The sequence below is a fragment of the Chaetodon auriga genome, chromosome 3 (assembly GCF_051107435.1).
Source record: "Chaetodon auriga isolate fChaAug3 chromosome 3, fChaAug3.hap1, whole genome shotgun sequence".
NCBI lineage: Eukaryota > Metazoa > Chordata > Actinopteri > Chaetodontiformes > Chaetodontidae > Chaetodon > Chaetodon auriga.
The window spans coordinates 2,617,028-2,629,767 of record NC_135076.1 but is presented as its reverse complement, the minus strand read 5'-3'; the positions used below and the strand labels follow the sequence as shown (position 1 = coordinate 2,629,767).

Genomic DNA, 12,740 nt, shown 5'->3' with positions numbered 1-12,740 from the left:
ATTTAGAGCCCAGTGTGAAGCAGTAGGGATGAGAGGCAGTAGCTTGAAGTCTGTGTGGATTGCATAGTCTGGGATGGGACCGAGTCACTCAATAGATGGAGTTCAAGCATCTTGGGGCCTTGTTTATATGTTATTGTAAGATGGAGTCTAAGATTGACAAGCAGGGGGTTATGGTGTCAGCAGTAATGTGGGCACAGTACCAGTTCATATTCCCATTATGAGCTTTATGTAATAGCTGAAAGAAAGAAGAAAGAGACAAATGGCAAATGGCTGACATGAGTTTCTTCTATGCAGTGTCTGGGCTATATATTATATTTCACCCCTAGTTGGCTATAGCAAAAAAAATGGTTCATTGAATATCAAACATTGTCTCCGTTTCACAAGAAGAAACGAAACTGGCACTTGCCCAAGAAAAGAAATTGTCATTGGTCCGGGAAGATATTTGGATCCTTTGGCTTGTCTTTGTCTTTAAGAGATAAAGATTTCTCTGAGTGCTGCTATTAAATTGTTAGTTCGGTGAGTGATACCTACTGAAAGAAGTGATCAAACAAGTAGTTTAATAGGAGGCTGCAATACACACAGCTGGTACCTGTAGGCTTTTTGTGAGAGCTTCAAATTGTTTTGGGTGTTCATGGCAGTCAGGTAAGGTAGTCACTGATGTTGGTGCCTGACCATAGATCGTTTCACCCCAAAAATGGTTCATTGTGTGAATCAATCTTTTAAACAGAATCCTACTTCTGGTGGTTTAAAGGTGGTTTACTTCATGGTCCATTTTTTTTTTAACTTTACAATGTTGTGATGTACTATTTTTGTTAGGTGTAAGTTGTAGTCATCTGGTTTTGCTTTTATCAGAAGTGTGAGATCCAACTGCTGTATATGCATCTATCTGTCATTTGTGATTGCATCCAAATCATTCATAGTAATAAGTGAAATAACAATGGTAAAATTACCATCTGAATCTGATCCTGTATGTACATTATTTACCATCTGTAGTGGTCCTTTGTCAGACTTTTTCACTTTCTTCAATGCTTTTACTATGCCCAGATAGTTTTGCTATTTTTACTAGAGAGTCCTCCATCTAGACCAACAAGGAACTTTGATAGGTAGTATAGCAGTGTGGCCAGTCATCATCAGTTCAGAGAAATCCATCCTCATAATGTACAAGTTCAGTGACAATGACACATTAAGGTGCAGAGCCCAGTAGTGCTTCAGTTACTGTATGAAAGAACGATGGTTACTCAACACTGCAGTCACTTTTAGTGTCCCAGCTGATTTATATAATGGATCTTTTTTGATTTAGAGCATGAGCTGCACTTTTGCCAAGGAATATACCTGATTTCCACTTCACCGTTAGCAGCTCACATTGTTTATGATAATGGACTTTATTTATTTCTTCTATGAAGATGAGGAAGCAATGCCCTTTGTCTTTTATTTCTGCTTAGTCAGCAAGGTCATGGAGCAGAATACAAATGCCGTGTACCTCTGAATAACTGCTGTTGAAGCTGCTCATGTGTGGGAGTGAAAATGTATTTTGGCCAGTAAAGCAACACTAAATTAACAATGAGGGTTCTTTACCATATATCCTCAAATAAGTGACATATATTTACCTCAACTGAACTAGGTAAAAGACCTTTTTGAAGCAGGCTTGTATTAAAGACAGGCCTTTATTTTTAATTCACTCTGATAAGTATAATTGGTTACATTGGAGTAGGAAACCCCTGATTCAGCCCTGTTTACTCTGCAAAAGTTACTGTTACATTCTTAATACAAATGCAGCACTCTCTGTATGCGTTTCAAATTAAAAGCCCTCTAGCATTTCAGTTGACAGATTCCTTCCATTTCTTAACAAGGCTTTTGCTATAAAACATTTGCAGGAAGGTATTGCAGAAAACTCATTGATGTGCAGTGTTCCCTTTAGAAAATCTGTATGTGTCCAAACTTTTGACTCGTAACGTACATTATGCCTAGTTAACATACACAAAATATGACAGCCACCTGGAGTTTACACTCTTATTTTGCTTTTGGGTTTTTTTCCCTATGGTCTCTATTAGAGGCCTGTCCTTTACTTAGCTGTCATTTTTTATTTGAGGAAATACAGTAGAACTGTGTAAACCCTTAGCATAAAAAAGATTATCTTTAACAATCATAATTCAATCAAACCAGCACACACAGATCTCATATACATACTGCTGGAATCAGCACAACTTAATTGTCCAGTTATTGCGTGTTTTTTTTTTTTTTTTTTTTTTTTTAATCTTTGATGTCCATTGTGGAAATCTGCTTAAAATCACAAAAAAATGACTTAGCAGATTTATATTTTTTTCTATTTTCATGCAAACTGTTGTTGAAATTCTGACCTTAATCCTTTTAAATATACTTACCATTATGAATAATGATAACAATAGTAATAATAATAATCCTTAAGGATAATTTTGTTTTATTTCAACATGGATCTTATTTTGTACATTTGTCCATTGTTCCTGTCTGTCACAGAAAAACATTGCAATAAGTTAATAGCTGTTAAAAAGAAGCCAGAAACATTAAAAAAAAAGAGCAGGCAGATGTTATGTGGCTGCTTTTTGTAAGTGATTGAAGCATGCATGAAGGAGAAAAGCAGTGGTACCCACAGACCACCCAAACACCAAATCAGTCCTGGAGAAGTAAAGGCGCTCTAACATCTGAAGGCACAATGTAATGACTTTACAACAGTACAAATTCTGAGTATGCTGCAATACTTTATCTTCTTCTTCTTCCTCGTCCCTCTCTCTACTGCTTTATCTTTCTTTCTTTATATCTGTCAGTCTCTGTCTTTTCTTTCTGTTTCTGAACACAGCCTGAGGGAAAAGAGCTATGACATCTAAAGAGAAGATGAGAAACTGAAAATATGATTCTATGCTCTGCTCACTGAATACTGAATATGAATAGATCATAGTGAAAGAAGACATACAGGGCAAATAAGTAATCAAAGGACATTTTTCTTTGTTTCTCTCTGTTGACTGTATCACAGTGCATCATCAGTTTTCACTCATTAGATTCAAACTCACTGCATTATACAGATGGAATAACAATGTGTTTTACTCAAAAATTGTAATTTGTTTGCTTGACTTAATGGAAATGTTGATTCGATAAGGAATAAACAACACGTCTTAAACAAGTGAATAGGTTGATTGTGACTCCCAAACTCGCATATATCATATCATCATTGGAGAGTACAAGCAACAAGTCAGTACAGTGAAGGTATTTGCTCAGATTTGGACACCAAAACTACTTGGTTAGACTCAGCCAATAAAATTTCTTGTTGTGGTTTATCCATAGATTCCATTCCAACCCATATGGATCAGCTTACTTGCAAAGACAATCTATGTGGCTGTTTTTCTGGTGGGGCAGGCTTCAAATCAAGAAGGTTTTCTTTGATAAACACTGAAATTACTAATGGTATTTGACAGGTGAAGAACGGGTAATGAATATTTCAGATGAATATACTGTAGTTTATTTGGACTCAATCAATCAATGATTTTTGTGCTTCTGTCTTGGGTAAGTACACTACACTATGTATTTAACTGATTTCTTTTTTTGTGTGTTTTTATGGTTGGGAGTATGCACAGGGTCTTTTACATTGAAAATTGTTCTATGCTGTTCCTGTGTTGTCTGACATCTTGCACAGCTCCATCTGCTCTGTGTAGCTTGTTGTGGCTTCTCTCAAAACTAGACTAGGTGCGTAATTTAAGTAGAGTAGAGCAGAGCGCTGCTTTTTAGGAACGTTTCTGGAAGGTGCTATGGCATGCATACATGTCCAATCTCCTGTTTTTTCTTGGTTATTTTACCCTCTTCTGTCGCTGTCCTCCCATTTAAAAATTGTCCTGTATTTTTAATGTTGATGGGGGACAATTTGATATGCTACATTCCCCTTAGCAAACACTCTGCTCTCTCTCTCCCTCTCTCTCTCTGTCTCGGGTCAAAAACCAAGCAGTTCTCATCAGTGCTCCTCCTAGAGGCCTGGAGAACTTCTATCGCGTTGACTGCATATGCAGCGTTTTTCTGTTGCATTGTTTTCAGAGTTTGTGAGTTTAAGACTTTGTTTTTGATTCTGTGTTTGCAGTGTTTACTGTTCATGTATTTGTTTTGGCTTTCGGCAGCATGCTTTTCATTCGCTGCACGTTTCTGTTGTATTTAGTTTTTATTTTCATATGTGTTTTTGAATTGACATCATTTCTGAAGCTGTTGCTCTGATATTTTAAAGCAAGTGTTTACCTAGTGGTGACTTAAGGATTTACTGTGTCCCCTTGTCTAAATTTAAGGGGTTTGTGGTCAGTGGTGGGGCAGCCCAGGCCAGGGCAGTGGAACACTTCCCTCATTTTCAAATTCTTAATGTTGACAGGAATGGTGGTGCATTTGGTAGAATCACAAACATTGTTGTAGGCATACCGTGGTGCAGCAGTGCTCAGAGGATTCAAGCCATTCTGATCTTTCTACCTGGACTGTCTGAAACCACCCTCATGTCAGTGACTTGAGAGTGACCATAAAGGTTTTTAGTTATTCAACAGGCCATACACATAAACATATGCAATAATTTTCTACCACATCAGTTTCAGAAAATTACTGAGCTTTTTTTGGAAATCAAACTATATAATTATGAGCCATTTTTGAAGATTTACATATTTAGCAGAGCCGCTCGGCTTGGTGCTGACAGTTGCAAACAGAGTAGTGGTCACTGGTGATTGGGCAGCACCTGAGAAGCTTATTATGCACATGCGATGAGGAGGAGGAGGAGGAGGAGGAGGGAGCTCTATTGTGGGGGGCAGCAAAGCACATTTGTCCTTGCAGCTCATCCAGTTTAACATGTTTGTAGCTGCAATGACTTGCCTCCATATTTGGTTATGTTGCAGCGTGATGTCTACTGCTCCGTGTGTGTTGTGTTCAGGGACCACAGAGAAGAACGTGTTAGTCTGCTACTTTATTCTTGACCCTGAAAAAAGTAACTGTTTTTTTCTTCTTCTTTTTTTTCTTTTTTTTGTATGAATTACCTTGCAGCAAATCAAATGGTCTCACATAGGCCGGAGGTTCCTCACCCCTGTATTACAGGATAGTATCTTAAATCCATCTGCAGAGAAATACTGTATATCGATTGAAATGGTAATATTAAAGATAAATAATTTGTAATCAATGGGCTGAAACATACCAAAACACACAAATATCCTTTATAGTCTTCCCACGTGGAAGCCCATGTGCAATATAGCCATGGACTCTAGTTAGGGAAATTTATTTACATTTTTGTTATCTATCAAAAATCTAGAAAATATCATGTATTTTAATCCTCAAGTATTCTCCAACCCATTTCAGATAGTCATTGTTAAGGACAGTTTTTCACCCCACCAGAGGGAACTGGCCCAAGAAAAAAGAATACTGAGGAATGTTTCAAGTCATGGAGGCACGACAGATTTTTATGTAGCGTCTTTGAAAAGGAGAATTTTTCATCAGGGTAACAGTGAGTCATGACTCCGGTTGAAGCAAAAGGGTTCCTGTTGCAGGTGAGTCAGTGGTCTGGGCTCCAGACCCTCTCAATGTGCTGACTGGAGGCATGGAGGGCCCTGGCAGCCATATCCTTTCATTTTTGAATTCCTCCCTGCCGAGTCACCCAGCAGGGAACTCTCATCAGCATGGACCAGACTTGTCTCACCAGGTGACACTATGTACACACAGACACATGGGTATACACACATACACACATTCACACGTTACCTCCATTACCACATTGTCACCTTCTTAAAATAATTCAGACAAAAATGATATTTTTTTTTCCTTAATCAACTCCTTATGATGCTGCCCACCTCTGGTAAAAGTTTTTGAAAAACTTGAAAAAGTGATTTAGGCGATTATTTTAAGAATGAGACGACATGCAATTTAAAGCAGCCCCTCTCTAGGCAGCTCTTCCTCTCCTTCAGTCACTAATCACTGCAGTCATTCAGCATGCTGATCAGCTCAGAATGGCCTCAAGTAAATTCTATTAAGTTCACTCTGTTTTTTATGACTCTTCTCCCTCGTTTGTCCTTTTCATCAGTGGACTGATGAGGACTCAACAGACTACGTGAGTAGCCACAGTGTGTGTTGGGTGGACAGGGGTTATGGGGAGTGTGTTTTCTGTCATAACATCTCTCCATTCTCTGCGTGGCGACTAACACAGTTGTTATCCTCCTCTCTTCTGATCACTCTAAAATGAGAAACCTGACAAAGTGTGCATCAGCTATTCAAACAAGTCGTATTTATAACTACAGATACACTCATCCTACCTGCATTTCCGCCCGATACTAGCATAATAGCATCTCTATCTGGATACATTTACTGCATAATGATATCTGATTTTTGCATTTATCACTACCAGTGCCACTACCACATGTAAGGTTGGAGGACCCCACCAGATTACCTCCAGATGAAACTGTGTTCATTTAAACCAGATGAAATATCCAGATACAGGTCGCATGTTATTCCAAGTGAAAATGCTTATTCTAGCTTCTAACTTTCATCAGTATATGTTCTGTACCATTGTTACCAATAATAATAATAAGAAGAAGAATGCACAATAGAGTGCGCAATGTTATCATAACCAATAGAAATAGTGGCCCAAGCTATGAAAATAAGACCCAGGATGTAAGAAACCAAAACTACCTTTTAAAATAACATGGTAGCAAAATCTTATAGGAAAAAACAAACATACATAATAAAGGAATAAAATTGCACAGCAGTTGTTCAGTAACCGTCTCCCTTCACTTTTATTCCTCGTCCTTCCATCCCTATCCCCATTTGTCTTACAAGAAGATTGTTCAGGTTTCAAGAGAGCTGACAGCTCCTCAAAAAACAAGGGGAAAGGCCTTTTTAAACTCTTCTCCCTGAGTGCCAGGCTTGTTTCTAGAGTGGCTTTTGATGGTATGAAGGGTGTGTGCATGTGTATTTTATTTTTATTTTATTGGGCGGGGCATGGTGTCGTCCAGTGGGCTTTGAACACAGTGACATAAGACTTCACTGCTGAAGACCAGGATGACAACTGCGACAACTGGATACAGTGTGTGTGTGTGTGTGTGTGTGTGTGTGTGTGTGTGTGCGTGTGTGTGTGTGCGTGTGTGTGCGTGCGTGTGTGTGTGCATGTGTGTGTGGATGCTGTGTGTTGGTGTGTATCTTCACAGCCTCCTCGGATCACAGCCTCCCAGTCTCTGAGGAGTTGCAGCTATAAACGCTCTTTTGATTTTATGCTGGAAGTAAAGTGTCTGTTGGTCTGGGCCCAGGGATGAATATCTGTTTACCTGCCGTGGTATTACAGTATGTGTGAGTGAGTGTATATACACACACAGATGTATTCCAGACTACATGGTAAATGGTATTTGTCCAATAAGTGTAGAGACGCTAGTTCAGTGTCCTGCTGCCACCTCTCTAACATCACTTGAGTCCCTGCGATTATATTATTTTATTAAAGCTGATGTTTGTTTTGTGGTATCTTACATGCCCATGCAATAAAGCCAGCTTGTTGAATCTACCTGAGTCCAGCTCCTGTTGGTTTATTTGCCAATGAAAATCCACAGACCCTGGCAGTGTACAGTACAGTTATTTTCATGTATGTATGTATTTATATGTGTATATATGTGTATCATTTTTATATCTATATATAATCCATCTGTGTATCCTCTCTCAATTTTTTTCAATTATTTATCTATTCATTCAGCTGTTCCTTTATATATTATTTTAAGTTTTATTCATATTGAGAAGATATTTCAAGGACCTGCTTAATAATACCAGAAAACATGCTGCTTATGTTCATTGGCAACTCTAATTTGACTAATTGTGAATGGCTGGGCCAGGGACATTCCCCAGACCCCCACCCAACAACCACTATCCTACTTCAACCCTGCACAGGATAAGTGGATAATAATAATTGTGATAGTCCACCCATCTGGCTTCCTCTGCCGCTCTGTTTTCTTCTTATAGGAGCCTGGATGGGTCATTAGGGCAGTAAGACACAACAGAGCTGCTCTCCTAATCTCTCTGTTGATGGACAGCTTCAGTATCTCCTCATGGTTACCACATCTTTGTAGTTTAATTTAGCATGTGTGTGTGTGTGTGTGTGTGTGTGTGTGTGTGTGTGTGTGTGTGTGTGTGTCCGGACTCCCACTTGTTACATGCCTGAAAGTTTCTAACAGTATGAATGGATGAATGCATTGGATGGGGGACAAAAATCGCTGATAACCTAGGGGAGTAAATCAAATGTTACCTGCATCAGATACCACTGGAAGGGAGTCTGAAGAAATGCTCCTCTATAAATTGGGTGAAGTGACCCAGACTAGACTTTAGGCCCTTAATCTATGGTCTAATCTATCTCTTAACCTATATGCAAGCCTAAAGACATAGCTCACTAGCTTACAGAACTTCAAGATATTAGCCCAGCTTTCCTGGCTGCCATTTATGTCACATTGAGTGAAATTTTCAAGTTTAACATGTGGAATGTGACTGTGGTTGAAACTTGGTGTCCAACACTCAAGTATCTCTCAGAGTGTCCCTCTCTTAATGTTGGTCTCAGTGGGGATGAATCAGCACCGTGGGGTAACTGCTAATGAGCTTTTGTAGGGGAGGTGTTCCCACATTAGTAGAACCTCCCCGCTGACTGTGAAGGTTGGAAAGGGAGGGATGTGGAGGACAGCAGCAATTGATGTCTGACACAGTGGAAGTCACTGCTAATTGACTGGATCCTGTTAAACCAGACTTTGCCCTCACAGGAGTGATGTCTTCTATGTTAATGTAAAATGTTTCATCTGTTTAGTACTCTGAAATTCATCCCCACAACCAGCATTAAAAAGACAGATGAAAGCCCAATTGGATTTTTTTGTCTGTCCAAATCCATGAAAGTCTCTGGCAACAAAAATGAAAAGGAATACCACCAGATTAAAATAATGAGCCTTTTAGAGGAGTTCGGTAGCTTCACATTAGTCACATTTCTCTTTTATCTTGCACCTTCTTTGCTCTGCAGAGAAGACAGAAAGGAGGGAAATATCTCTTAAAGCCCCATCTGAATTTTGCTCTGTAGATGTCTGTTTTTAAATTAGCAAAAGAAAAACCTTTTAAACATCCTGTGATATAAAATTGCCAGCCATAAAATAATAATTAGTGCTTTGGTTGTTTCGGAACCCCTGACTGCTTTGGCAGGACCTTGTTAATTTGCACTGTCATCTTCATGGCACAGCAAGCCCTGGGCTTTAGGCAGAAGTGCCGGTCTGATGAGGGAAATGGAACCCACTGGGTATTCTCTGCTGGAACTATCATCCCTCTGCACACACTCACACCTCCACCTCCACCCTGCTGCCATTATTCTGTCATCACTAGCTGCTTCATCTCTGCTGCTCCTCCACTCATCACTCAGGAGCAGCAGTAGAATGGAATCTGCAGCTATCTGAGACTAGTAGGCCTTTTTCAAGCCTTTTAATGGACTCCTAACAGCTGACAGACGGTACATGTTGCTATATTAACAAGAACAGTGGAGGAGCATGTATGAACATGGGCTCTCTGATGTGTGTGGGCAGAAAAAAGGGAACTACTCTTATAACAGAGGCTATGGAAGGGATGGTGTTCTTGATACTTGAAACAGGCTGCCAATTTTTAAATCTGGGTCAAGTGCATAAAAAAATGCAGTTGCTATGGATTGTGGCTTGGTTGTTTAAACATGTCAGGCTTGTGGAGGATGTCCTGTGTTACATGAGTGATGATACCCTCTGGCCAACCAGCGGTCTGCAGTGTTTTCACGTCACTGTTTAGTATCAGCTCAGCTCACTTGGAACCTCAACCGAGGTGATACCAAAAAAAGTGCCAGGTAACAGATACTAGCCACAAAGGAAAAAGAAGAAACAGCAAACAGGAGCAGTCAGATTGTGTAAATAAACATCCAGGTTAGTTAAACTTAGAGAAGAGAAAATAAAATAAAATAAAATAAAAACTGCCCATTAGGTCATAATCAGTCATAGTTTAAAGACCCACCTTACATTATAACATATATATATAAACACACACACACACACACACACACACACACATATATAGTATATAAATTCTATCTACTTTATATCTACTTCCAGGGACTGAAGTAGATATTGCAATGTAACAATGCAATATGCTCTTTTTCCATTCATAGTCAATGTTCCAAGGACCTTATACACTAACACTCTAGTCAACAACCAGGAACCATGATCTTGATGTAGGACTTCATCTAGACGCACTCCAGGATTCCATCCATGGACCTCACTTGACTTTTTCCTAAAAAGAGCAGTTTACATAAATGATCTGGAGTGTTGGAAATGTGAAGCATGTTGTGTGGCTGTTATAGTAAACTGGCTGACAGCACGCCAATTCAACTGAGGCCATTGTCTCAACCTGAATGTTGTTGCCCTTTTCTCTCTGTCTTTTTCTTTCTTTTCCACCCTGTCTCCATTTCTCTGTGTCTCTTTCTTGTCTGTCTCTCGCCCCATCTCCCTCCCTCCCTCTTTCTTCTTGTCTGTATTTCTCTACCACACAGGAGGCCATTATAACAGGTCTGCTTCCAGAGACTACCTACTCTGTGACTGTGGCTGCGTACACCACCAAGGGCGATGGAGCTCGCAGCAAGGCCAGAGTGGTAACCACAACAGGAGCAGGTATGTGCACTCAGTCTATTTTTGAAATGAATATTTTTGCAATCATAACAAAACACTGTTACCAACAGGATATGCATGATTTCCTAATCTGCCACCGCTATGGTCAAGGGTGTGGTTAGGTTTAGACTAAAAGCCACTAAGGGTTAAGGAAAGATCATGGTTTGGGTTAAAAACAACAACTTTATCAAGTTAAGGGAATCCTTTTCATCATGGTTAAACGGTTACAGTTGTTGTTTATGTTGTTATTTGTATTTTCATCGTCCCAGTCATTGATTGTATTAATTATGATAACACTGTACTTAACAAAGTAATAATTGAGATGGGTGCATCAGGGGAAACAAGCAAGCAGTCGGACTCAGGCAGGTTAAACAAATCCCCAGGCTGGCCAGACCTATTTTGAGGAGGAAATAAAGGTTCATTTTAAAATTACAACTCAAGCTGTCAGTTCTAAACATCTGTTGGAGGATACAGAGCAAATTCCAAGTTCAACTTTGACCAAACATACTTTCCCCAGATGTTTCCATACAGTGTTCCTGTGCAGAGAGTAATTGTTTGTGGCATTATGGGTGCTTTCATTTTCAGTTCTATCTTCAAAGTATTCTGGCAAAACGTTTGGTTTGTTAATCAGCTATATGATTGTTGGGCTGCTTGTGCTTGTTGCTGTGCCTGACTTATTTTCAAAGATGTCAGCATGTACTTTGGTGACTACAAGGTATGCAGCCAGTATTCTAACCTTGCAATTATGAGATATTTAATTAGTTCCAGCACTACTATTAGACAGTGATGAAAAGGTCTGTAGTGAAAACTGGGACAGATAAGAATAATGTGCTTTGTTTTCAAGCAATCAAGATATGGGAATGTTGGAGAGTGGTTTCTGTCTTCCAGTGCCTGGCAAGCCCACTATGATGATCAGCACAACCATAGGGAACACCGCCCTGATCCAGTGGCAGCCCCCTAAGGAGATGGTGGGGGAGCATATAGGATACCAGCTGCAGTACAAGAGAGCAGAGGAAGAAGCTTTCATTGTCAAAGACTTCAGACAGACAGATGATCATTTCACAGTCACCGGCCTCCACAAGGGAGCCACCTACATCTTTAAACTGTGCGCCAAAAACCGAGCAGGCAATGGGGAAGAATACATGAAGGAGATCAGCACCCCTGAAGACATTCCCAGCAGCTACTCCCAGAATCTGAGTGTGGTAGGTCTGACCGCCACCTCCACCAAGCTGGCCTGGGACCCCCCTCCTCTGGCAGAGAGGAATGGGAAGATTGTCAAGTATGTGGTGGTGTATCGAGATATCAATAGCCAGCACAACAACACCAACAGTACCACAGACACACAGATGACCATCCAAGATTTGCAGCCTGACACAACCTACGACATCAGAGTCCAAGCTTTCACCAGCAAGGGGGGAGGACCCATCAGCCCCAGCATTCAGAGCAGAACCATGTCCACCTCCATGCCAGGTGAGGATATTTATTAGTGCTGCATTGTGCTTGTAAACAGCATACTGTAGCTTCATCTAACATCAGCACATACAGGACTCCCTTATTTGGACATTTAGGGCTCTATTTTCCTGAGTGCAAACACAAATACAACATCCAGGCTTAGACACACATGGGCATGACCACAGACAGCAACAAGTGAAATAGGCTGAGAGGCTCTGAGAGAGGTCATTGCATAATATCAGCCCTTATTCATTAACTGCATGCAAAAGATATGACATTCTTCAAGTTGTTGTATCGGCTCATAAAACAGAACATCAGCTGATTTATCTATGGAACTCCAGTTCAGTGGATTACACTCATATGGGTGATGTTATTGGTAAAACTCTCCCTCATTCACCTTAAAACTTGTGTTATAAAGCACATATCAATCTGCTGTACATATGAAAATAAATGTGGAGATAACAGAAAGAGGCCTAACTTCCATGAACAGGGCATTGTGGTTTTGGAAAGGTCTCTGTCAACTCAAGCCATCAAAATTGACCTGTGTTTGGGATTAGATGTTTTTCTGCCAAAACAAGCACCCAAATTGGTGCAAACATGTGCATTTGGAGGCCAGGGAATTACCAA

At 40.1% G+C, this 12,740-nt stretch overlaps 1 protein-coding gene across 8 annotated transcripts in view; it reads left to right on the top strand.

Annotated features, from left to right (window-relative positions):
* ptprfa (protein tyrosine phosphatase receptor type Fa) overlaps window positions 1–12,740 on the top strand; it is a 328,374-nt gene that overhangs the window by 242,443 nt on the left and 73,191 nt on the right. For all 8 annotated transcript variants that reach the window (XM_076722953.1, XM_076722954.1, XM_076722952.1 and 5 more), the window contains 2 exons: window positions 10,547–10,664; window positions 11,550–12,131. In XM_076722953.1, the coding sequence (XP_076579068.1) occupies window positions 10,547–10,664; window positions 11,550–12,131 (700 nt within the window). The remainder of the gene's footprint in view (window positions 1–10,546; window positions 10,665–11,549; window positions 12,132–12,740) is intronic.